Here is an 18,257-nt window from a genome sequence, read left to right as displayed (position 1 = left end):
TAGTTTGTATATCAAGTTATTTTCTAATTTGCTGAAAATATTCTAGAAAACTGAAAGGGATAATGTAAAAGTTCTACCGATAAGAAATGAAAGGGATAATGTAAAAGTTCTACCGATAAGAAATGAAAGGGATAATGTAAAAGTTCTACCGATAAGAAATGAAAGGGATAATGTAAAAGTTCTACCGATAAGAAATGAAAGGGGGATACAAATTATACATTAAAAATGTCACATTGTAATATCTTTACAATCTTATTATGTAAACCTAGATTGTATTATTGTAAACTTAGATTATTTGGTCTAAAAGAATTTATATTTTGAAATATCAAAGTTCCACGACATTGGGTAGCAAAGATACAGAGATTAGAAAAGTAGAGTTTGTGACAAAAACTCAGTTTCTTTGTGATTAGAAAACCTTCTTATTCAAAATTGTGGTCAATTTGATCGCAGGGTTTTATAAAACCTCCGTCCTAGGTGGATTCTACACTTATTTTTAAATTAATCGCAATCCTAAGATCTGATTTTTTTAACACTGTGATTTAGAGAATTAATAAAACTGTGATCTACATTCTTCATGATATTTGTGATAAAAAATTATATTTTATACTCATTTTATCAAATATTACATATTTTAAAATTGACAGATAAAATGGTTCTGAGGTTATAAAGAGGCTGGAAGATAAGTTCATGATGCTCAGGAGGGGGAAAAGAGAAAACATTTCCACTGTTAAAGGGAAAACCACGCCAGCGAAAAAAATCCCCTACTGGTAAGTTAGATAGTCTCAAGTTCATTTACCATACTAAGTAATTTCTAGAGGCATTTATGATATACCATAAACAATATACAATTATGTACAATTAATATTACTAGTCCAAACACCTAAACACTCAAATTAACAATTGACAAAATGGCCACAATTACTGAGACTTGACTTGTATAGTCACTTTCAATCTTAAGTATGGGCATACCACATCCTTGATTTGTTTTAATTTGATTTGATTTTGATTTTGATTTTGATTTTGATTTTGATTTTGATTTTGATTTTGATTTTGATTTTGATTTTGATTTGATTTGATTTTGTTTGATTTGATTTGATTTGATTTGATTTGGTTTGGTTTGGTTTGGTTTGGTTTGGTTTGGTTTGGTTTGGTTTGGTTTGGTTTGGTTTGGTTTGGATTGCATTGGATTGGATTGTTAGTGTTAGTGTTAGTGTTAGTGTTAGTTTTAGTGTTAGTGTTAGTTCCAAATTGGATTGATAATGCATATATTTTAGGTTATGGGTAACCATTGCTAAATCCCTAGGGATTAAACTACATGAGAAGGATAAGCCTGTAATCTCAGCAGTACTACACATACTTACTTTTGGATCTGCACTGGGTAAACAAGTTTTATTCACAACAAATACCCTGAAGGTATATTTGGATCTGCACTGGGTAAACTAGTTTTATTCACAACAAATACCCTGAAGGTATATTTGGATCTGCACTGGGTAAACTAGTTTTATTCACAACAAATACCCTGAAGGTATATTTGGATCTGCACTGGGTAAACTAGTTTTATTCACAACAAATACCCTGAAGATATATTTGGATCTGCACTGGGTAAACTAGTTTTATTCACAACAAATACCCTGTATATTTGGATCTGCACTGGGTAAACTAGTTTTATTCACAACAAATATCCTGAAGGTATATCATGCTGATGCTTCTGATGATGCTAATGCCAATGCTAATGCCACTGCTAATGCTAATATGAATGCTGATGCTGTTTCACGCGTATTTATTGTCGTAAACAGTATAACAAATGCCGATTTAATGCCTAAAATTTCTTGTAGACTCTTTTGAATAACCAAATGGAAATTAGCAAAAATTACAAATCGTAAGACCTCACTTCATTATTGATTTAGTATAGTCACTTCAATTTTGGAGTGTGGGTGTAGGACGTCCCTAAAAGAATGATTTGATTTGATTTTGCTGATGCTGATGCTAACAGCTAACGCTAATGATAATGCTAATGCTGATGCTGTGTCAGGTCCGACTAATACGGAATGATGGTTAAAACTTGATTGTTTGTTCGTGCCAGTGTTTTTCTTGTTTTGTTTTTGTTCTAAATAAAAATGTTTTAAATGGCGTCAGACATTGACACGTGTGGTTAAACTTCTCTTTCCAAATTAAAAATCTTTTAAGAATTAAATGTCAACAGAAAGTGACACGTGTTGTATACTTGTGTTCCAATCACGTTTTGGTTTTATAAGCACCTACCGATTTAACAATGAATTAAATTGAAAACGTTAATCTGTAACCGTCAACCAAATAGTATTTCTATTTTTGTCATTTTAAAGGATTGTTTGTAACAAATGCCTGGTACAGTGGATACAACATTGTGTCTGTACGAACCAAAGTAAGTAAAAATATTATTACTTTAAACTAGAGTTGGGAACTTTTGTGCTGGATACTCATAATCCCTATCGCTTGATCTTGATATCCACACTGGGCACAGTTATTCCTCCTCTCTTCAAAGCTCCATTAAACCCTTGACTGGGTACGATTACCATGCGGGATATATTAAAAAGATAAAATAAAAATAAATCTGCAAATTATCAAAATATTGAGATATGAGCTCGATATCCACAATACAAGAGTTCCTAGCTCAGAGGTCAGACCTTAAGTGTTGTGAATTTCGAGATCAGGCATTGCTCTCCATCTGTAGATTCTGTAGATCTACGGATTGATTTGATTCCGTGATTTTCATTCCCCTCAGGAATAGGTTTAATTGAGGAATCAAGCATTGACCCTTAAAGCTAAAAGTGCCTACATTAAAAATCGAGATCAAACCTACAAGATTTTCAATTTTCACACAAAAGTGAATGTTTATTTCCTATTTAAGTAAGAAATGTTGGCGTTAAGTGGCAAGTTATATTCCTTTATTTAAGATAAACAATTTTTTTTTGCGGTGAATATTCATCAACCCCAACTCTTATACTTTGATTTTTGCTAGATTTTTTGGATGGTACTGTATCAATAATAGTGATATTTTGGATGGTACTGTATCTATAATAGTGATGTCATATTTCTAGAGTGATATTTTGGTTGGTACTGTATCAATAATAGTGATGTCATATTTCTAGAGTGATATTTTGGATGGTAGTGATATTTTGGATGGTACTGTATCAATAATAGTGATGTCATATTCTAGAGTGATATTTTGGATGGTTCTGTATCAATAATAGTGATGTCATATTCTAGAGTGATATTTTGGATGGTACTGTATCAATAATAGTGATGTCATATTTCTGCGGTCTGGGGGTTTACGCTCATAGACTGGCTTACAGGTGAGGAATATTATCACACAATTCAAACACCATGAAATATAGGAAATACAAAATTAAAATAACTTGATTTATTTTATTTTTATTTCACTCATACAACTTCTAAATATTTCTCTTACTTATTGAACCAAATGTAAAATGTGAATTGAAAATTTCAAACTTTGGTTATAGCAGAACTTAAAAGAATCCGGGGAGTGGGATGAGATAAATATAAAACAAATCCGTGAGCTAGCAAATAATTACAGATTCAGCAAAGCTAATTTTCCTTAAAAAAAAATTTACTAAAAAAATTATTTTTAGATTATTTGTCCATCCGAAGTTTCTGGACATGCTTCGGCTTCATTCTAAAACCATTATGAAAATAAACTCAGGAAACTCTCTCCAACTTTTCGTCAAAAATATTTGAAGAAAAAAAAATTTATCAATAATTTTTTGGAATTTAAATGTTTTACTTCTTTTCTCCTGAATTTTAAGAGAGTTTTGTTCAGCGCTTGTGATCTTTTTTATTCTTGGAAGTTTTGTTATTGTTCTGAACATTTCTACCGTTAACTACTCATATCCATATATATATAATTCTACAGGTAGTTACATCATTATTCATCATTTCTACCGTTAACTACTCATATCCATATATATATAATTTTACAGGTAGTTACATCATTATTCATTATTTCTACCGTTAACTACTCGTATCCATATATATATAATTCTATAGGTATTTACATCATTATTCATCATCCATGATTCATCCATGTTTTTTAATCCATCACATTTTTTAATGTTCATCATTATCTGATAATCTATACGTAACTTTAGAAAAATATGAATAATTTAATTTATTAAAGAGGTAGTGAGCAATTTTTCTACACTCAATCCTTGCCAGCTTGTTGATGTCTATGTTGGAGTTTGTCAGGTAAATTCCCCCCCCCCCGTGACATGAGAATGTTTTCAGACATAATAAAATCAATGTGACCAATTGCAAATACATTTCTTTAAAACGAGAAATCGGAAAAAACTGTCTAATCCCTTCATATATGCAACCTGATAGTGTAAATCTTTTATATTCCCAACTATAAGACTATTTGATCTAACAGAATTCATAATTTAAAATATGAAAGATCTACGACATCGGTCTGGGAAGATCTAAGGGATAAGAAATTCAGAGTTTGCGCCCAGCACTCAGATTCTTTACTCGTTTCTCCATTTAGTTTTAGTTTAAAAATACAACAAGAACCTAAGATTTGTCCAAACCAAATGTGTTATCTGTTACGGTTTTAATTTTTTAAATGATTAAAATTCTATTATTAATAAACTTATTTTTTCCCCGCTGTCCTTTATATGAATTGAATTGGGAGCAGGTGTCCCCAAGGATCTGATCTGATCTGATCTGATCTGATTTGATTTGAAGAATCCTGTTTAGTTCTTTTAATGTTAATTGTTAAGTTCAAATATTAATTGAATTTAGATTATTTTCAAAGGTTTTTTTTTCAAAACTTATGATCACAATTCTTTGATTGTCATCTTAAAGATTAAAGACTTTTTAAGAAACACTGAAAACTTGAGAAGAAATTGTGCATTTTATCATGAACTAAAGGGATTGTTTTCGATAAAACTTACATCTCACTACTCCTGAAAATCCAATTGCAAAAAAGGAAAGAAACCCAATACTCATGTTATTCCGTTTTTGGTTCTAAAAGACAGCTGTAAGAGCTGATATTTGTATGAGTTATCATACAAATGATTAAATTACACTGTCCAATTGCATAGTTCTGTTAAAGTTCAAAGCAAGTAAAATGCCGATATTGAAATAAACGGATATCCATGAAAACCCCTTAATGACGTAAAGTAACTTGAGAACCCTTTTTCAATGTTTTTTTTAAAGACTTAATTTGATATCAACACGTGTAATACATTCTTTAATAGGATTTCTGAATATGGTTTCGCTTCTCTTTAAAATTTTACTTGACAGAAAAAACGTCAACACCTTTTTTTTTCGAAGAATAAAAGAACAAAGGAGAAATGTTCTTTAAAAGGGTAGGATCGATGGCGTTGGGGTTCTTAACAAATTTGAAATGATTAGAAACGTGATAAATCTTATAAAAGAAAATATGAGCATATAAGATAAAGTTTTCATCAGAATCGATAAATCTTTTAAATAAATTAGACTGAGCGGATAACGCGATTTCGTTTTTTCGGCATTGAACTGTAAAGAAACGTGAGATTCGTCTTTCCTCTTAAAAATGTTAAGAAACAATTTTTCTAAGATGTTTTTTCTCAAAGAATAAACTGAAACACATTCTTTAAAAGAATGGATAGATGAGATTACGTGTCTCCTGAATATTTATCAGAAAGGAGAACGTGAGAAGTAGATTTTATCAAAAAACAAATTTTGGAGAGACAGATGTTTCTTTAAATTTAACGAAAGGAGAACGTGAGAAACTGTTTTTATCAAAAAGTAAATTTTCAATAACGTGTGAAATACATTCTTGAAACGAATTAATAGAATGGGTTGAGTGTATCTTCAAAATTTTACAGAAAGGAAAGAGTGATAAATAGTTTTTATCAAAGAACTTATTGCTACACGAACACGTGAAATACGTTCTTTATGAAGGGGGTTTTTCTTCGAAATATAACTAAAGAGAATCGATAGAAACCTTTTTTCTCAAAGAATAAATAAAAATGGGATTTTTAGGTTTACTTCAATTTAAACTTTTTCTTTTCCATGACGAAAAGTCCGCATAAAGTAATGTGAGATTCATTCTTCAAATGGGAAAAGGAAGGGTTAGCGGTTGTTGGGGTTGAATAGGGTTCAACCGTAAAAACTGAATTAATAAAAAAAAAAGTTTAAAATCTTCTACGATAAAAAAATGTAAAGCATGTTTGTAGGATAACGAAAAATAGCAATTTGATATTTTTAATTTTTGAAAAATGTGAATTTATATTACAGGTCTACTGGAGTTGTCAAGTTGTGTTCTCCATTTTCTTTCTGGCTTGGAACCTTTTAGTAGCAGTAGTCCTTGTTTCTGTAGCTAGGACACAGACTATCAGTATTAGAAGGTATATATAGTAGCAATAGTCCTTGTTTCTGTAGCTAGGACACAGATTATTAGTATTAGAAGGTACATAAAGTAGCAATTGTCCTTGTTTCAGTAGCTAGGACACAGACTATCAGTATTAGAAGGTATATATAGTAGCAATAGTCCTTGTTTCAGTAGCTAGGACACAGACTATCAGTATCAGAAGGTGTATATATATAGTAGCAGTAGTCTTTGTTTCAGTAGGTAGGACACAGACTATCAGTATTAGAAGGTATATATAGTAGCAAAAGTCCTTGTTTCAGTAGCTAGGACAGAGACTATTAGTATTAAAAGGTACATACAGTAGCAATAGTCCTTGTTTCAGTAGCTAGGACACAGACTATCAGTATCAGGACTTGTAGAAACAGGAACAAGAAAAGGAATGGGACAATGAAACAGGAACAGGAATGGAACATTAAAACAGGAATAGGAATAGAACGGAACATAAAGATAGAAATAGGAACAAGAACAGGAATGAAAAATTTAAAAAATGAACGGGAAGGGAACATTAAAGCAGGAACAGGATAAAGAACAGGGAACATAAAAAAGGAACAGGAAAAAGGACAGGAATGGAACATTAAGAAAGGAATAGGAAGAAGAACAGGAATGGATCATTAAAACAGGAATAGGAATAAGAACAGTAATGGAACATTAAAACAGGAACAGGAACAAGAACAGAAATGGAACATAAAGAAAGGAATAGGAACAAGAAGAAAAATGGAACATTAGGAAAGGAATAGTAACAAGAACAGGAATGGAACTTTTAAACAGAAACAGGAGCAAGAACAGGATTGGAACATTGAAACAGAAATGTTAAAAGAGCACGCTAAGTTTGTAATAACAAGTTAAAACTTATAATTAAAAGAATTATCATTATCAGTTGGTTGCTAGGATTTGGAAAATTTATTTTTTACATTTTCTTTTTTAGGTTTTTGAAGGAATTAGAGCAGGATGCAGTTTTACTAGATCGACAGCTTTTATCAAATTATTCCAGGTTTGTCAAGTTAAAAACTGAAGAAGGTTATTTTGATATTTGATGTTATCTCCATGAATTTGAATTTATTTTCTACATTTTAGATCTGAAGGTCGGCATGAAAATGAATTTGTTTGGCGAGACGAGGATCTTGTAGGAACAAATCAAAATATATCTTTTAACCTTCGAATTTTCTCATTTAAGGGGAGAAAAGACGTGTTTGTCAAAATATATTTTTCAACCTGGAAGCTTTCTGGTCTTCTAAAGTTTTAAGGAAAAAAACATATAAGATGTGAAGATCTATCAATTAAATCAACTTTCAACTGTGGTCCAAAATTTACTTTTTGTAAAATAAGAAATACATACTTAACCAAAATGTATCAGTTAACAATTGAAATTGATCAAAATTAGCACTAATTCTAAGTGTTTCACCTTTGTGATGAAGCACAACATTGAAAATACATAGAAAAAGTAGAACTACAAAATTAAAAGGGGTATTTTATATTTTGAAGTTTGGATCATTGGTGAGAAATATCAATTAAACTCTGAATATTTTGAAAACTATCAGATTTTTTTACCGTGGCTAAAGCGGAAACAGATTCTAATTCCGTTAACATATCTCAGGTCAGGAAATACAGTTATTTAGATTTATACATAAATATCTATATATATTCATATGAAAATATTATAAAGATTTATACATAAATATCTATATAGATTCATAAATAAATATTTATAAAGATTTATACATAAATATCTATATAGATTCATAGATTAATATTATAAAGATGTATACATAAATATCTATATATATTCACAGATAAATATTTATAAAGATTTATACATAAATATCTATATATATTCATAGATAAATATTTATAAAGATTTATACATAAATATCTATATATATTCATAGATAAATATTTATATAGATTTATACATAAATATCTATATATATTCATAGATAAATATTTATATAGTTTTATACATAAATATCTATATAGATTCATAGATAAATATTTATATAGATTTATGCATAAATATCTATATATATAATCATAGATAAATATTTATAGTGATTTATACATAAATATTTATATATATATTCATAGATAAATATTTTTATAGATTCATACATAAATATCTATATAGATGTATTCATAAATAACTATATAAATTCATAGATAAATTTTTATATATATAAATATATATTGGAAATTAGTAATGAGTTGTGAGAAGTAGAGGTAACATGTAGTTAATATCAGGAAAATAGAGTTGTAAGGAGTAGAGGTAACATGTAGTTAATATCAGGAAAATAGAGTTGTGAAGAGTAGAGGTAACATGTAGTTAATATCAGGAAAATAGAGTTGTAAGGAGTAGAGGTAACATGAAGTTAATATCAGGAAAATAGAGTTGTAAGGAGTAGAGGTACCATGTAGTTAATATCAGGAAAATAGAGTTGTAAGCAGTAGAGGTAACAAGTAGTTAATATGAGGAAAATAGAGTCGTAAGGAGTAGAGGTAACATGTAGTAAATATCAGGAAAATAGAGTTGTAAGGAGTAGAGGTAACATGTAGTTAATATCAGGAAAATAGAGTTGTAAGGAGTAGAGGTATCATGTAGTTAATATCAGGAAAATAGAGTTGGAAGGAGTAGAGGTAACATGTAGTTATATCAGGATAATAGAGTTAACACATAACAAAGAGGATATAATGTAGTTAATATCAGTAAAATAGAGTTAAAACATAATAAATATAGTTAACATGTAGTTAATATCAGGAAAATAGAGTTAAAACATGAAAAATCGGATTAACATGTAGTGGAGATTAGGAACATTTCAAAATAGAGTAATATTATTTAGAGGAAACATGTAGTGGTTATAGGAATATTGTAATTAAGAAGACAACATGTAGTGGTTATAGGAATATTGTAATTAAGAAGACAACATGTATAGGAATATTGTAATTAAGAAGACAACATGTAGTGGTTATAGGAATATTGTAATTAAGAAGACAACATGTAGTGGTTATAGGAATATTGTAATTAAGAAGACAACATGTAGTGGTTATAGGAATATTGTAATTAAGAAGACAACATGTAGTGGTTATAGGAATATTGTAATTAAGAAGACAACATGATTATTTTTCTTAATCACCTTTAAATGCTCTCTTTACCACTAGGGGAGGTAGTGTCGTATCATATCTCCGACAAAACTACTATAAAAATATTCTTAATCGAATTAGAATTCAAATGATTGAATTCAGACTGATAGTTTTGCTGACCTGCAGCTGCAGATTGGAGAAGAGGAAATCAGTTCTGCTCCGGGGGCTCCAGGAGTTCAAGCTGATCCAAGGGAGGGACCTAGTGTTACTTCCACATCTAGGTAACCCTTCCACCCTCCCTCCACCCACCTCCACTTTAGCAGAAAAAAAATATTTGCAACTAAATAATAAAATTGAGAAAGATTTATGTATAGCAGAGTTTTAGCAATCTTTGGGTATAGATTTAATACTTCAACAAAGAAGATGACAATTTGTTGTAAATACCATATGCCTCACTTGATAAATCTAGGTTTTACATTGAACTTAAAATTACCCCAAATTGTTTTTGGAAATTGAAAGTACAGGATCAGCCGATTTAAAAAAATTGTTTTAAACAAATTTGATTAGTAGCCGTTTTTGAGAGAAAGGGTTTTGAAATATTGGGCAAAAGGGATCATAGTTTGCCAGGACGGAAAACTGCAAAAAGGAGATAATCATCGAATCTATAAAGTTTAACAGTAAAAGTTACAAAAATAGACTCAACATATTTTTTATTTTATAAACAGTCGGTTTTCTTATGTTTGGCCTTTTTTTACGGTTTTCATCACATTAGAATTAAATTAAATTTAAATAAAGTATCCTAGTTTGCCAGGACGGAAAACTGCAAAAAGGTGATAATCATCGAATCTAAAGTTTACATAAAAAATTAAGAAAGTAAACCTGAGATATTTTTTATTCCAAATGGAGTTGGTTTTCTAACATTAATCTCTTCTGACTATATTTTCATTGATATGTAAAATATCATGATAAAAAACGTGGTTCTTGTTTAATAAAATAACTGTTGTCACAAATGAACTACCCAATTAATACAAATTTAATTTTTAAATGCAAATCATTCTACGACAGATTTTTATTACTAGAGGACTCCAAAATTCTTGGCTTATTATGTGGACTGAAAATTCAATTTTGGAACTGAAAATGAAAATTTGGTACAGAATATCAAATTTTGGGTCAAGAATTAAAAGTTAGGCAGTAAAAATGAAATAAATGACAAGATGGAACAAAACAACAAAGTCTTCCATTAAAACGACAAAAGACTGGTGAAATTTGAACAAAAAAATTGATTATTGGGACAAACAAACATTTCACAAACATTTCAGTCTGCCTATTTACTTCATTTTCTATCCCTAATAATTTAGTTTTCATTTAAAAAACGTATCAAATTAATTTGGTAGTTTATTTTTTGTATTAAATAAATTGGTTGTTTATTTTCTATTCTGTAGTACAGTTGGTTTAGGGTTTTGTGGCGACAGTTATTTTATTAAACAAGAACCATGTTTTTAATCATGATATTTTACATATCAATGAAAATTTAGTCAGGAGAGATTAATGTTAGAAAACTAACTCCCTTTAGAATAAAAAAATATCTCGGGTTTACTTTCTTAATTTTTTATGTAAACCTTAGATTTGATAATTATCACCTTTCTTCAATTTTCAGTCCTGGCAAACTAGGATCCTTTTAGGCCAATATTTCAAACCCTATTTTCTCAAAAACGGCTACTCATCAAATTTGTTCAAAACATTTTTAGACATTGACAAATCCTAAACTTTCAATTTCCAAAAAAATTTGCGGGTAATTTTAAGTGAAATTTATAACCTAAAATTGTCATGTGTGATGCATTACGTGACTTCTACCAGGAATCCTTTATATATGTACATTATATGGTTTTAGGTTATCGAAGTTGATTTACAATGACTATTATGGGTCATCAGTCATCATGAGAATTCTTCTTTTATCATACATTTTTCAGATTTCGTCATCTGTCGGAGAGTGACAATGAGGAAACTGCCTCTGAACCCCACGTTATGCCCTCACAGGTCTTTTCTCAAATATTAGACTGTGTTAGTGTTTAAATTATTTTTATGAAATAGATTGGAGAAATTTAGCTTAATTCTTCTAATTTTGGTCTTTCTAATGGATGGTTGGTTTCTTTGTTTTGGATCGATGTTTGGTTGAAAAGTTGTTTGATTGGTGAGTTGTTAAATTGTTTAGTTAATTGTTTGGTTAAGTGGTTAATTGTTCAGTTTTTAGATAAGTTGTTTGGCTAGTTTGGTTAGTTAGTTGTTTGATTGGTGAGTTGTTAAATTGTTTAGTTAATTGTTTGGTTAAGTGGTTAGTTGTTCAGTTTTTAGATAAGTTATTTGGCTAGTTTGGTTAGTTAGTTGTTTTGGTTAAAGTTAAGGTTTTATGTGTATGATTAGTTGTCTCGTAGGTTGTTTGTTATAAAGTGCTTGTTTGGTTGGATAGTTGTTAGTTATGGTGTTTGTTAATGCTTGTACAGGGTTACCCACAAAAGGATTTCTTCGGGGGTAACCTTTTTACAATGGATTTTATTGAATTGTTTAGGAGATAATGCACAAGTACTGGAGGATAAATATGAGTGTCAGGTTGGCAAGTGTTGCTCTTCAGCGGTGGATGAGTTCAATAGTTTTCATGATTACAGCTTGGAGTGCAATAAGGTAATCCATGATTACAGCTTGGAGTGCTATTAGGTAATCCATGATTACAGCTTGGAGTGCTATAATGTAATCCATGATTACAGCTTGGAGTGCTATTAGGTAATCCATGATTACAGCTTGGAGTGCTATTAAGTATTCCATGTTTGCAGCTTTCAGTGCTTTTAGGTAATCCATGATTATAGCTTGCAGTGCTATAAGGTAATGCAAGAGTTTTTTAGCGTTGGTAAAGAATTTTGTTTGTTATTGTTTCTGTTTGTTTAGAGTGCTATTAGGTAATCCATGATTGCAGCTTGCAGTGCTTTTAGGTAATCCATGATTACAGCTTGCAGTGATTTTAGGTAATCCATGATTACATCTTGCAGTGCTATTAGGTAATCCATGATTACAATCTGTAGTGCTATTAGGTAATCCATAATTACAGTTTGCAGTGCTATTTGGTAATCCGTGATTACAGTTTGCAGTGCTATAAGGTAATGCAAGAGTTTTTTAGCGTTGGTAAAGAATTTCTGTTTGTTATTTGAATTTACTGATCTATAGGACAATATATATGAAATTACTGATCCATAGGACGAAATATTTGAAATTACTGATCTATTGGACGATATTTGCTTGTAGACGTAAGTTTAAGGTGTGTTGTCCTAATGTATGGAAAGTTTATGTCCGATTTCTAACTGCGTAAACCTTTATTTGACTAACAATGAATTTGCATTGAAAATGTTAAATTCAGGCAATTTCTTGAAATTTTTCTGAAGCCTGAATCCGCAAATCACTTTAAATAGTTAGTTTTCAGTTAGAAAACAAGAATTTTTTATTCATTCTTGACTAAACAAATGACTAAAGGGTACCTTTGTGAAACAGACACTAAATGGAGAGTCACTAACGGCTTCAATCCCTTTAAGGATGGTTTACTGGTTGTCCCACACTGCCACCCTGTACGGAGTTTTCATGTTTATTCTTCCTCTTCTTCTTCTTCCTCTCCTAGCTTCAAGCTATGCTGAAGTTAATTACGAGGGAGGGAAGATCCTACAGGTATACTATAGGCTTATACCAGGGGAAGAAAGTTCCAAACCGTGCTTATGTTCAAAACCTGACACTGAGTGTCAGGTTTGGGCTCAAATATTATAATCTACTATCTAGTAACTCGTCTTGTGCCGAGAGCTAACATCTAACAAAAACTATTTTAAAAATAGTATTGAGCACGACGAGACCCTTTCTCTTTTAAATAAAGCAATTCAAAATAATTTCGAGAAAGGGACGGAGAAAGTGATGTTTTCTTTCAAGGTCAAAATTTTGTAGGGAAGACAAATGTTCAAAAAAAAAATTTATTCAAATAATTTGTTTTTCTTACGCTATATGCCGAATTTAAATCTCTGACAGAAAATATACTCAAAAACGAAATATAAAAGATCCAAAAGCGACTGTGTTATAACTATCGGTTTTGGGCTCGTTTTTTTGTTCTGAAAAGACAGAAAATTTACTGAAATATTACTTTTCATCTTTTCCTTAAATGCTCTTAAAATCTTGGCGTTTCAGGTCTCGTATTTCGTGTTTTTTTTCTTGCTTTTTTGGGATCTTTTGTTTTTCATGAAGTTTGTATTTTAGAGTATTCTGCCGACCGAGGGAAGGGTACCTTTATTCCAGTATTTATATGGTCAACCCATACAGATGTCAGTTTATGGTCATGCAGTTACTTATGGAACTATAGGTAATTATAGATAAATAAAAAAATGCAGTTAGTTATGGAACTATAGGTAATTATAGATAAATAAAAACATGCAGTTACTTATGGGTAATTATAAATAAATAAAAACATGCAGTTACTTATGGAACTATAGGTAATTATAGATAAATAAAAACATGCAGTTACTTATGGAACTATAGGTAATTATAAATAAATAAAAACATGCAGTTACTTATGGAACTGGTAATCATTTAAATAGTTTATGGCCATTTGGTTATTTATTAAACCATTTTTTTTGCATAAATAATCCCTTTCCACACACACACATACTCGTATGTGCTTTAATATAGCATATGTAAGATAAATAGCTGGGTAGTTTCTGCTTCTTGCCTAGTTCTCCGTACTTTTTAACATAAAATGTTTTATTGTAAAAGTTTATAAAATATCATTTTAAAGCATTTCCTTTGAAGTAAATTGCTTAAATCTGTTCTATACAATCTTTTATGTTTTATTTTTAACTTTCCTGAATTGTTTAACTAAGCATTTATTCAAACAATTGTAAACTTCTCAAATACAGCAGAAATTCTACTTCCAGAATTCTTTTGGAAAAACACGCATAGAAAATACATTATTTAATCACTAAACACTTTTTCTTAAGTGTCTAAGAAATTTGTTGGTGAAATTAAAATGTGAAATATTCGAAACACACGTTAAAAATAGAATTTTTTTTAAATCGACGAAAAACGTTGAATTAGTCAGTAATTCTAAACTTTTTTTTAGTAATTTCTTATTGTTTTTATTTACACAACTTGATATTTCGGAGGAAATCTCGTCATACAATTTAATCTTTTTTTCTCCTACTGATAAGCTTAAAAATAATATGAATTGACAAAAAAAACTTTCGTCAAATTATTTGTAATCATGAGCTTTTTTATTTTCTGTACTTGTAAAACTTTTTTATAGAAAATTTTTTCTTCTATTTTTAGTTAGAAATATTTGGTTTGTAATTAGTTTTCTTAAATAGTTTTTTTTTAAATTGACAAAAAAAAATTCGTTGAATTAGGTTAATTTATGTGAATTAAATTTTTTTGTAAATTTTTATTTCCTGTATTTACACAACTTGTCTTTTTTATTATAGAAAACATCGTTATAAAATGTTCTTTTGATTAGCTAAAAATATTATATTTTTAACTAGAGGAAACCAACGTCATTAAATGTTTTTCTTTTTTTGATCAGCAAAAAATATTATATTTTTTAGGAACTGTTGTTGCCGGGATAGTTGCAGCATTCGTATCCAAGATTTTCCTTCAAGAAATCAACGATCTTTGAAGGATCGACAACATCCAACTCTCTTTAAAGAAAAGGATCGACAAATGCCAAGGGATTGGATAATTAAAAGTCAACGATCTCTAAAACTAATGATGGACCAGTTTCAATTGATAAACAAGAGACAATGATCTTTAAAGCAAATGATAGACCAAATCCAGTTGATCAACTAAAATCTACGAAATTTTTAGAAAAAAAAATAGAAAAATCCCAATTTTTTAACGATCTTTAATTCCAATAGATTAATTAGGTAACCGATTTGGGAAAAAAGGTTCGCTCCAAATCCATTTTTTAATGGATCTAACGCACTGTATTAAATGTATGCATTCCATTTTTGTTAATTTTCTCAGTATATCTATATATCAACAAGTTTCTCCACGATCTGCAATCGTACATTCCAATCTGAAAACCTAAAATACTTTTTAAAAAGTTATGAATTAGATTTATTTACAAATTGTAAAGAATTATGTTATCGATGCCAAATCTACGTCAATCTCAAACATTCCATTTAAAAATGCATTTTAATATTTGATAAAACTTCTTATCTAAAATAGAAATAAATTATAAATATTGTATGATAAAGGTTTAGAGATTTCAGTTTTTACTTTCGTAAATACCTAGTTTTTTGTTGAAACCAACAGTTCAAGTTTAATTATAATGTATTTTACATATTTTAAAACATATTATCATACAACCCTTGTTTTTAATATCATAATTTATTTGTTTCTAAAATTATACTAATGAAGAACGAAAATGTTTCAGTTTTTATGTAGAATAAAGAATAACTTTAAGCCAAGGTTAAAATGCAAGGAAAGTTATTTCAGAGGGGTACGCATCTTTTGTACTGCAGTGTACTGTCTCTGGGTGGTAATGTAAACACAAGACGGATGTCGAAGCCTGACATGGAATCCATCTTTCACATAAAAAAATCAATAAAATATTCTGGTCATAGGAAACTATTATGTGAATTATTAAAATTATCAAAATTTAATGCTTTTAACCTCCTCGGATACTAAACGAACACTGATACATCTATTATTGTTTACAAATTCCGCCCAGAGAGAACTGGTTTCAATATGTACGCAGAGTATACGCAACTGCAATTAACTTTCCATGCATTAGAACTTTGACTTTTTTAGTTGTAATTGGTAGTTCTTTGGTAGTCAGAACTCTTGTGTTGTGAATCAAACATTGCTCTCTATTTGTTTAAACACCTACAGATTAATTTATTTCCTGTTCGATATCCCGTGGTGGCCACATCCTGCAGGGATATCACATGGTGGCTACATCCTGCATGGATATCCCGGGATGGCCACATCCTGCAGGAATTTCCCGGAGTGGCCACATCCTGCAGGGATATCCCGTGGTTGCCACATCCTGCAGGGATATCCCGTGGTGGCCACATCCTGCTGGGATATTCCGTGGTGGCCACATCCTGCAGGGATATCCCGTGGTGGCCACATCCTGCAGATATATCCCGTGGTGGTCACATCCTGCAGGGTTAACTTTAATTGATGGAGCAAGCGTTGATCTTCAAATTTAAAAGTGTCCCTATCAGATTTCGAGATTAAGTGAACAAGAGCAACAAAACTCAAGACTAGTAAGTGCCGTTAATTTGTAATTTGAATCGACAGCTTGATAAATTTAATTTTTGGAATTTTTATACAAACTTCAAAAACTAATCAAACTTGACTAAGTTTTAATAACATTTTTATTACTTTGAAATAATGTAATTTTACGTATTTGGACCAAGTTTGTGTCACCCACAGGAAAAGTTGTATTTTTATGTGATAAAATGTTGAAATTTATATAATTATATTTTGCAAATGAAATATGTTGTTTTATTAAATTAAATATCTTGATTAACAAAGGCATTTTTTAAGAAAATGTAGAACAATTAAAACTGATCCAATTATTGCATAGGTTGATATGAATCGACAGTTCGAGCCACATTTATTTTTCTATAGAGAAAATAAGGTCCAATAATGAGATAAGCTTTCCTATTCATTTTTTTCTCTTTCCATTTTTCTCATCCCAATCCTTTATAAATAGTTCTGGATGTGTAATGGAAATTCGATTAGTAAATTTTGAAATTTTGTGGTTTTCTAAAGACAGTTTTTTGAATAATATATTTTAATATTTTTACTTTGAAAATCACAATTTCAATGCACCAGCTTTACCATTTAAAAACGTAATAATTGCTCGAAGGCTCAAATGCCGTGTCATGAAAGACCGTACGGTTGTGGCTCATAATTGCCGGAAGACAAAAAAGCTTATATGTGGCATGGAAGGGAAAAATCTTGTGGCTTATGGCCGTCTGCCTTCCCCCGTTCGCCATACGGTCCTACCCTTTCATTGAGAAGTTTACAAGTTTGTTTTCAACTTCGTTTAAAAGGCGTAATTTGAAAAAAATTTGGTATAAAACCGTCCACATTTTGGTTTAAAGTCAAATACAATTGATCAATTGAGAAATTTGTTTTTAATTCAAAAAATAAAATCTTTATTTGAATGATTGAAATAGGTTCGAAAGTAAGGACTCGTATAGCTCTGAAAGGTGATAGGAGTGAGAGTAAACAAGTGTGAATTGTACTTGAATCATGAATGTTTAGAGTCCGTAAAACCAAGTTATATGTTATGTCATGTCACCGGAATAGTATTCGATATAAATGAATACATATAATTCATTAGTTAGCAAGCTTCTAGTTCTAGAATTTACAATTTTACCGCGGAATAATCTGAAGTTATTAAAGGGTTATCCTCAAAGGATTTATAAAGACAACTTGTAACTTCAAAGATATTATCATCACAAGGTTGAATTAAGTTGTATGGCTCGAATAAAGTCATTAAATGAGTGATTCTCGGAGAAAGGGTAGAGTAAACTGTCTACTGTTTACATACCCCAGATCTGTGTACACAGATGCCGCAACTCTCATTTATCCAATGTACTGTATGTCACTACATGATCTATACCTAACACCGATTCCCTTCTGTCCCTGATCTTTGTCCTTATTGCAAAGACGACGGATTACATCCCTTGGTGATTCTATTATTTGGCAAAGAAACCACAATTTTACAGTTGCGGGGAACCGT

The 18,257-nt window shown here is 30.4% G+C and overlaps 1 protein-coding gene across 2 annotated transcripts; it reads left to right on the top strand.

The window, feature by feature from the left end:
• The first annotated feature begins 68 nt into the window (after positions 1-68).
• LOC111708736 (uncharacterized) lies at positions 69-16,743 on the top strand. 2 transcript variants are annotated; one of them, XM_023482195.1, is made up of 19 exons: positions 69-767; positions 1,275-1,378; positions 2,343-2,401; positions 3,247-3,332; positions 3,630-3,700; positions 3,818-3,910; positions 4,175-4,242; positions 6,277-6,386; positions 7,335-7,400; positions 7,484-7,536; positions 7,948-8,003; positions 9,644-9,762; positions 11,452-11,518; positions 12,048-12,160; positions 13,060-13,189; positions 13,763-13,865; positions 15,100-15,222; positions 15,418-15,964; positions 16,307-16,743. In XM_023482195.1, the coding sequence occupies exons 1-17, from the start codon at positions 688-690 to the stop codon at positions 15,168-15,170; spliced, it is 1,449 nt and encodes a 482-aa protein (XP_023337963.1). In that variant the 5' UTR covers positions 69-687; the 3' UTR covers positions 15,171-15,222; positions 15,418-15,964; positions 16,307-16,743. The 2 variants fall into 2 exon arrangements, with proteins under 2 accessions (XP_023337963.1, XP_023337962.1); XM_023482194.1 differs by having other exon boundaries at positions 15,100-15,964.
• The last annotated feature ends 1,514 nt before the right edge of the window (positions 16,744-18,257 follow it).

This window comes from Eurytemora carolleeae, unplaced genomic scaffold, assembly GCF_000591075.1.
Source record: "Eurytemora carolleeae unplaced genomic scaffold, Eaff_2.0 scaffold905, whole genome shotgun sequence".
NCBI classification, from domain to species: Eukaryota; Metazoa; Arthropoda; class Copepoda; order Calanoida; family Temoridae; genus Eurytemora; species Eurytemora carolleeae.
Note: the sequence above shows the minus strand (reverse complement) of the source record. Positions and strands in the feature narration are given on the sequence as shown.